Here is a 9,586-nt window from a genome sequence, read left to right as displayed (position 1 = left end):
TAACTCTTGACTTGACCACCAGCCTCTCTCTCTTAAGGCATTAACTGGGTTAATTAATCTAAATGTTATATTGTAACTGTCTAGTTATTGATTGATTGAATTGATTGAAAACTTTATTAACAGATTGCAGAATGGGTATACAGTACACAGTACAGCTCAATACATACAATTGTTAAGGGAATGCAGACCCCAGAGAAAGACTTTCGTCTTGTTTACATCAGGGTCCCCCATTTTCAATTCATCGTAACATATGACATACAGATAGACAACTGGGTTAATCTAAATGTTACATTGTACAGTAAGTGGGGAGTGTAAACAAGTTGACCGCTGGCTGTGTTGTGAAATGTGAATAAACCGTGAAGTCACGCGAAATAACGTTATACGCGACGCTATACAAACCAATTACATAATCCTATCCAACATGTGTAAAGGCACACACAACATATTCCAGTTAACGGTATATTTTTTTAATGATTCGTTATGGCGTAATCAATACTTCCATGCGTATAAATTGCGTTCAGCCTCTCTCTCTGGAGTTAACGGAGTTTCGACTCCTGGCTAGAGGAGCTTGTCTCGGCTCATGCGGGGGGCCAATCAGAGAGGGGCTTCGCTCAACCAATCAGAGAGGGGTCTGCAGAAATGGGAGGGGTCTGCAAAAATAGAGTTCAACCAATCAGAGAGGGGTCTGCAGAAATGCGGCTACGAATTGTAGAGACGCGTCTATCCCTCCCTGGCGGCGTTATGACGTCATCTGGATGCTCAACGGAAAAACGCCTCAACACACAGAACACACCACTCTTGCCTTTCTCGACCAAAAAGCATCGCGCATGCGCAGTGAATTGATCGCCCAACAAAAATGGCTCTCGCTGGTTGAGGAAGTTCTAACTTCTGCCACAAAGTTTTACCTGATCATGCCATGGATAAATAATAATACACTAACTCCGTATTAAAGCAAGGTAAGCGTTTTAACGTATCGCGATGTTTCAAGTCTGTTTATTGGTCCAAATAATTCGTTAAAATCAATAATAATTTGACTGTCTCGATAAAATAAATACTATATTTTGATGAGGCTAACAACGGACCTAACGTGTGATATTTCAGCCTCGTTGGTTTTGGTCATACAGGTAATCTCAGGTGTTGACAGTGCGACTGTAGATTTATAGACTCCTATCTACTTCCAATGATATAGCCTTCTCGCTAACAGGCAAAAGTTACACTATATACAACGTTTAGTCGACACGAATGTTTGATTGATTGATTGTAAACTGTTGTCGTGGAAATATTGTTAATAAACTTTCTTCTTATTATAAATAATGACTCAGAATGATTTGTAAACGGCTCATCGTTTAGTCCTTTAATATTTCCCATTACACTGTATTAGATTGCAGAATGGGTACAGTACAGCTCAATACACACAATTGTTAAGTGGATGCAGACCAGAGAAATACTTTCGTCTACATCAGGATCCCCCCTTTTCAATTCATCAGGACATATATGACATACATGACATACAGATAGACAGTACTGCTACATCTATACATTTATGACATTGACATACCAGATTTGCAAATACAGTACTGTTTGTGATACAAAAAGAGTCCAGAAAAGAGAGTACATTTGACGTAAAAACTGTACATTGGAGGAGGTTGGGTAGGTGGGGTGGGGGAGGGTTGGGTGGGGGTGGGGGGGGGGGGGGGGGGGACACTGTACAACTGGACTTGACACCTTGACCTGACATTGGTTATGAATATTATAACCACGAGCCATTACAAGTTTTTGAATCTGGTGATGTCCCAGTACCATACATTATAATCACTCCAATCACTTCATAATATATAATATTAATGAAGGATTGCTGTCGTTAATATTATATAGTGACCAAGGTACTACTGGCATTAGAACCGGAGTTGGTCCCTTGGGGTCTGTGGCTGCCCCCTGCTCTTATGGACGGGTCAAATGCAGAGGAATAATGTCCCCACGTGGATTAATAAAGTATAGCCTAATTTAACTTAATGTGTGCTGAAAAGGAATAGCCACTTCTCACGACAACTATAGATTCTCTTAAGGCCTGTTTGGAAGTCTGCAGTAATGAAATTGGTTTTGAAATGCTTTGTTCCCTTGACTCAGTCGCTCGCATACCTTATAGGCCTATACCTAGCTTTCAGGAGCTTCTATTCATTGGCTTTTGAATGAACAGGAGGGCTCTCCATCGCTTAACACGACTGACTTCACAGTAATTCACTCCACGGTCCACCCTATTCTATCGTAAAGGAAATTGCATGTTAAATTCCACCCATGGCAGGCTTGGTTTGTTCCAGCTAAATGCTACAACGCGATTATAGATTTGATTAGTTTAAAATGTATTGTATAATGTGTATAATAAACTAACCTACACTGTAACACGCAACACTTTGATGAATATTGTTACTCAGCTGATAGAGTTGTATCCTTCCTGATGACCTGTCGTACAGAACTTGTAAGTCGCTTTGGATAAAAGTGTCAGCTAAATGACTAAATGTAAATGTATTGTCATTCATTTATACAGTACAACGAAAATAAGTTTGGCATCCAACCAGAGTGCAAATGTAACAGTAAAGTGCAATATACAATGTACAGGAGATTAAACTGGGTACAAGAAATATACAAATGAGAATGAGTACTACTGAGTGTAGTGCTAATCAGATGTGTACAGAGTTGTAGTATAATATGTACAGTGATACAGGTGTAAAGTCAGTATTGTAGTAGTCATACTGGCCAGCAGTGTAACTAGTAAGAGTAAGATATGTAACAGGGAACAAAATTAACTTTTTGACTTACCAGCCATTTGGCTGGTAGATTTTAAAAACTACCAGCCAGGCAGATTTTTTACCAGCCAAAAATTATAAATAGCTTTTTAGTATATCGCCATGTGTTATTATTACTATTATAATACTCTCATATGCTATTTTCAATGAATATCATAAACAACATATGCTATTAGCATAATTTTGAGTGGACTGAAGGAATGAGTCAGCGTTAATAGTTTTAAATGCAAATAATTTATTGAAACATAGAAGTGGGGTCGGACACACACACACTGTTTCAACTCACCACCCCTGCATCATATTGTAGTCTAGTCTGTCTTCAAACTTCCACTCCTCTCGAAACTTTTTTATATTTGAATATCAACATTATCTGTCCATCCTCAGCAATCCTCAGTTTACTATAATATACTCCTGTCCTGAGTCCTGACTAGTGACTTCATCGTCTTTCCAAACGCACGCACACACACAGGGAAAGGGAGAGTGCCCCCCCATTTCCCTTTCCTCAGTCCACACTGTCTGCTGTTCACTATGGCTCTGCCTCTGATCAGGATTAGCTTGTTAGCTTACGCTAACGTAACGTTCATTTCGGGCGATGTGGGCATAAAGGAATGGCGACGATGCAAGGCATGTTAGATGCATTTGACCCGTTGTGAGAGAAAAAAAACACCACAGACTTATTTCAGCTAGCAAAATAGGCGCACTGCTGTGTAGCCCTGCTCGGCTTTAATGCGAGCAGAAGCACTGACTGGGCGGATATGACTTGCGGAGTTGCCACAGGTTTTTTCAAAATAAGAGTATCATATGAACCGAACGTTGCTAGCTGCCGGAGCCATAGATATTATGACTGGAGCTGCGCTTGGGGCGGAAATGAGACCCGCACAGGATTTTCAAAATAAGAGTATCGATATGAACTACACGCCAGGTGGCGGGCAGACTTCCTATTGTTAGTCGCCAAACCTTAAATCTGCCCGCGGTTGGCGGGTACTTATTTTGTTCCCTGTGTACAGATATAGGCCTAGTACAGATATGTAAAAGGACTATGTGCAGGTAAATATGCTATCATACAGAGCTATGGGTTATATTCGGGTGTTAAGTAAATATATAGAGGCCGGTTATATGCAGGTATATTCAGAGAGTGATCGTTGTGTCGCATGGTAGAAACCTTGCAGTGGTCACCCTCTTGGTGTAAACTCACTCCTTCGAGGCCATCGGAGGACAGGTGCAGAGTGATAAATGCCTAGTGAACACTGTTACAAATGGTGCCGTTACACTTGTATTACCTTTTTAAGCTAACAAAAACTCTGAAGGTATATGCCACTTGAAAAACATAAAGATTGATTAAATGCTAAGTGAGTGCAGGACAAAGTAATGCTCACCTAACGTTACTTCAGTTTTGCCCACCTGTTACTCACCTGTGAACTTTACGTGTTCACCTATCAATGCAGTGTTGTTATGGTAACTGTCAAGACATAATGCACAGATTTGATGTGTCTTTGTTTTTTGTTTTTTCTAGTGCATGAACAGACGTACAGCCATCCACCATGATCTCAACCGCTGATCTGGAGCAGCTCGCAGAGATAGGTAAGAGGCACTGACTGGTAGGACTGGGCAGAGATAGGTAAGAGAGGCACTGACTGGTAGGACTGGGCAGAGATAGGTAAGAGAGGCACTGACTGGTAGGACTGGGCAGAGATTAGAGCCATATGAAATCCGTTTTATTTTTTTCCAAATTCCATTTTATTTTTTTCCAAATTCCGTTTTTTCCGTTTTAATATTTCAGAATTCTGTATTTTGCTTTGTACGCTCATTTTACCATCAGAAATAGTGTCTAATAAGTGGGAATGAATAAATGTCCACAATTTAATAAGATATAACAGTCCATTTAATAGGGCTGTCTTAAATACTTTGAAGCTTCGAAGCTTCGTTCGATGGGCATGGGATTCGAATATGAAAATCAAATTTGATTATTAAAAAAAAAAAAAAATTATATATATTTTTGCAAAATCAACTCTGCCTCTCTTTGTTAACTACAACAAGCAATGCTGTTTGTTATTTAAGATGAGGTCGGACTCGGCACTGACAGATTTGTGTTCATTGTGCTGCTTTTATAAAGCCTCAAATGACGGCTTACAATATTTCATGAAAGCAAAGTGTTTTGTTTGTCTAAGATTTTAAAAGGTTTAAACTTTACAGCACTGACAAAGTTGAACAAAGTGCTGTACAAGTCCCACAACATAAAAAAAAAAGTAAAAAAAAAAAAAAAAAAATTATTTTATTTTTTTATAGTGGATTCCATTTTTATTGCTCAATTCCGCGATTCCGTCCGCGATTCCGTGATCGCGGATTCCATATGGCTCTAGCAGAGATAGGTAAGAGAGGCACTGACTGGTAGGACTGGGCAGAGATAGGTAAGAGAGGCACTGACTGGTAGGACTGGGCAGAGATAGGTAAGAGAGGCACTGACTGGTAGGACTGGGCAGAGATAGGTAAGAGAGGCACTGACTGGTAGGACTGGGCAGAGATAGGTAAGAGAGGCACTGACTGGTAGGACTGGGCAGAGATAGGTAAGAGAGGCACTGCCTGGTAGGACTGGGCAGAGATAGGTAAGAGAGGCACTGACTGGTAGGACTGGGCAGAGATAGGTAAGAGAGGCACTGCCTGGTAGGACTGGGCAGAGATAGGTAAGAGAGGCACTGACTGGTAGGACTGGGCAGAGATAGGTAAGAGAGGCACTGACTGGTAGGACTGGGCAGAGATAGGTAAGATAGGCACTGACTGGTAGGACTGGGCAGAGATAGGTAAGAGAGGCACTGCCTGGTAGGACTGGGCAGAGATAGGTAAGAGAGGCACTGCCTGGTAGGACTGGGCAGAGATAGGTAAGAGCCTGAGGCACTGCCTGGTAGGACTGGGCGATATTATATGTAGGGATGCAAAATTATGACAATTTTGGCAGATACCATTAACCGCTATTAACTATTTCTCTTATGGCCGGTAACCGGTATCACGATGTCGATATGTGACTTGGCACGGTAAAACCTGCCTTGTTACGGTAGTCACGAGATTTTGAAATAGGTCAAAATTGAGATATTGGCAATTTTGAGTTTTTATTTTTTTGGATCCACTTTTTCTCCTTATTTTTTCTATTTTTCTCCCATCCCAATTTCGTATCGCCAATTCTACCCTTCAATTCTCCCCTCCCCTGTCTTGAACGTTGCTAGACTATGTCTCCCACTGGTCGGCTATAGTGAGGATAGAAGCCTTGCATCACGTGTCCCCTCCGGTACACGAGGAGGCAGCCTGTCGCATCTTTTCACCAGACAGCGCAGACTCTCAGTGGCGAGGAGTAACGCGTGGGAGGCTCATGCTGCCTCCGATACTTCCTGTCTCTGCTGTACAGGCATCACCTAACCGACCTGTAGGAGTCGCTGTCCACAACGTCCAATCCCCACCCATCAACTTTCCACCCGCTACCTCTGCCAATTGAGATAGTATGACGACTGGTCCAAGCCGCAGGCAATGCTGACTCGGGGAGTCGAGACCGGAGTCTCTTGCATTGGTAACGAGCGCAAAGGACACTTCGACATGCTGCCCGGGAGGAGCGGGAATCAAACTGGTAACCTCCGGATTGCCAGATGACTGCTCTACCTCCTGAGCCACTGTCACCCCTATCTGTGTCCTTATTTCCCTAACTTAATATGACTTGTAAATATGTTAATTTTAGTTAGATAGTCCGGCAGTATAGACCACTACACTTCCGCGTTACATTGAAATCGGGGAGGAGATTGCGGGGGGAGCAAATTAATGAATGTGGATGAGAGCCGTGATGTAAGTGGTTGCAGATACGGCTGTGGGGGTGCTAGAGACATGATCGAATAGACGTTTATGCGCCTCAATCTCCTGAACACGGCGCGACCCATTCCTAATCGATCAGAACTAAATCGGCAGAGAAAAAGCCCATTTTAAAGCACCTATTTCCCATGCACATGCACAGATTGCCCATGGAGTCTGGACGACGCGAGATGACGCACGAATGAATGTGGACTGTTCCATCAGAGGGGGAGCTTCGGTGGTAATGTGAGTGGCTACAGACCGCTGCACTTAAATATAAACATTAGTCTACCTGGAGACTCAATGAGGTAATTGTAGATGTCGCCATAAGACGCGTCTGGCCATTTAGTGGGATAATTTTTTCATTATCCTGTTCGGCTGAAAGGACACTGGCCACCGAAGCTCCCCCCTCTGATGGAACAGTCCACATTCATTTGTGCGTCATCTCGCGTCGTCCAGACTCCATGGGCAATCTGCGCATGTGCATGGAGAATAGGTGCTTTAAAATGGGCTTTTTCTCTGCCGATTTAGTTCTGATCGATTAGGAATGGGTCGCGCCGTGTTCAGGAGATTGAGGCGCATAAACGTCTATTCGATCATGTCTCTAGCACCCCCACAGCCGTATCTGCAACCACTTACATCACGGCTCTCATCCACATTCATTCATATGCTCCCCCCGCTATCTCCTCCCCGATTTCAGAATCCCGGAAGTGTTGCGGTGGTCTATTGTCCCCCGCTCTTTATGAAAAAACTACAATAGTTTGAGGGGAGTGGCTAAGTAGTTTCGGTCCGTAGTTTCGCTGACTGTGACATCACTTGTTGATCTCCATAAACATTGACAGGGGCTCTATTTCTGGAGAAAAGCCATGGATAAAACAGCATCAGCATTGGCAGCGAGCAGCTCTTAATCGAATTGGCGAATTCTGTGTTCACGGCGAAGAGGACAGATGTGAGTTGGGCCAATTTATTTTGGACTCTCAATATAGACAGTGACGAGCTGGAGAGCAAGAGTGAATCCGATTTGGATGAAGGCGACGTCCTGTCCTGATCTGGACGTCTCGCATAACGCATATGATCTGTATAAACAAAAAATATTTCCATGATGATAATATTTTGTACATACTATTTTTGTTCTGAAACAATGTTAGCCCACAACCCTGTGCTGCGTTATGGTCACATGTTACAAGTAACGTTACCCAACCAAACTCGGCATGGTCAAAAATAAACACACACACACACAGGCAGCTAGGCAGAAAAATAATAATCAGTTGTTCCCATAGGCTCAGTTTTGCTCATTGCACCGATGTAATCTATAAAAAAATCAGCATCACCGGCCGATATGTTTGCTTATATACTATAAATATCTCTGCTCAGTTTTGCTCATCGGACCGATATATGAAAACATCATTATCATTGACCGATAGATACTGATATTGTCACAGACAGTGTTGCAGTACTCGAGTCCGAGTCCTGGACTGATTTTCAGGACTCGTGACTCGACTGGGACTTGAGCACTGATGACTCAGACTTTGACTCGAGCATTGACTGCATTCAGACTAGGAAGGTGCAGACGAGGACTCAAACTTGTTAATTGATTAATACATTTATTTATTTTTAAAACATTTTGTAATAGGCCCTAATCATTTGGCATAAGATATTGATGGCTAGTGCATTTGTTTGGCTATTGTGTGACAAAGTAAATAAACTCCCTTTGAAATGGTGACCGCTGTGTGATTTATGTATAATGTAGAACTTTTTTTATTTGTATGTCAACTCTTTGACTGCCAGAGTGGACTCAACCTTGATGACTCGGACTAGGGTAATGGGGACTCAACTCTGACTCGACTTGGGCTCTTCTTTGGTGACTTGGACTCTGACTTGAACACTGGGGACTCGAGACTCGACATGAACTTGAAATTTAGTGACTCGACTACTACTAACAGTCACTACAAAAAAATTGCTGGAAAACACCCTGGGTCCATAGCCTGACGTCTTATGTAGTACATGTCCAAATTTCATAAAAATCCATTCAGAAATGAGTGATTAAGGGGAGATTTTGGTCAACTGGAAAAAAGAGAGTCAGACAAAAAGATGGATACCAATTTCGTCTCTGTGCGTCCAGTTACAGTAGAAAGCTATCTGGCTGCAATCTAGCCTAGCTTAGGACAAATGAATGGAAGCGGATACATACCACTGGCCTACCTTAAAACTCAGAGAGAGGTGTTTTTGGCCAACATCTAGGCTAGCTGGTACGTATCCGCTTCCATAAATTTGTGCTAAGCTAGGCTAGTTTGCAGCCTTAGCTTTCTACTGACCGCAAAGAGAGGACATTTAAATCTTATCTTTTAAACATGTTTCCCATAATATTGGCGTAGAGCTGCATGTTAGGTCTCTGTAACGGAAAAAGATGTACAGCGTCCAGTCAGAAGAGACGGTCACTGGCAATGTGAAAGTATGAGGTCATTTACCTACAAAAATACGTGATTCTCATCATATTCTTGATGAAAGGGCCACATAAACGGATAATTCTCAAACCCTGCCCTCTTTTCTTGATTCTACAATCATTAGATTAGATTAAAATGTATTGTCATCATACAGCACAAGTACAGACTACTACAATGAAAGGAAGTTTAGCATCCAACCAGAGTGCAAATGTAACCGTAACGTGCAATAGTAATATATACAATGTACATGTGATTTAACTGGGTATAAAATATATAAATTAGTACTACTGAGTAATAGTGCTAATCAGATGTATGTACAGAGTTGTAGTATTAATGTGTACAGTGATACAGGTATAAGACACTATGGTAGTAAGTCATACTGGCCAGCAGCGTAACTAGTAAGAGTAGGTAAGGGATATGTACAGATATAGATATAGTATCTACAGATGTGTAAAAAGGATTATATACAGGTATGTACAGACAGATGTGGATATATATATATATATATGT

At 41.9% G+C, this 9,586-nt stretch overlaps 1 protein-coding gene across 1 annotated transcript in view; it reads left to right on the top strand.

The window, feature by feature from the left end:
- Positions 1-844: 844 nt before the first annotated feature.
- The window catches only part of LOC311241792 (rho GTPase-activating protein 8-like), a 75,491-nt gene continuing 66,749 nt past the window's right edge, over positions 845-9,586 (top strand). The window contains exons 1-2 of the mRNA XM_084330697.1: positions 845-956; positions 4,318-4,385. Coding sequence (XP_084186823.1) covers positions 4,346-4,385 — 40 coding nt within the window. The 5' untranslated portion in view covers positions 845-956; positions 4,318-4,345. The remainder of the gene's footprint in view (positions 957-4,317; positions 4,386-9,586) is intronic.

This window comes from Notolepis coatsorum (assembly GCF_963971535.1).
Source record: "Notolepis coatsorum genome assembly, chromosome: 15".
In the NCBI taxonomy this organism is placed as follows: Eukaryota; Metazoa; Chordata; class Actinopteri; order Aulopiformes; family Paralepididae; genus Notolepis; species Notolepis coatsorum.
This window is presented reverse-complemented; position numbering and strand designations above follow the sequence as displayed.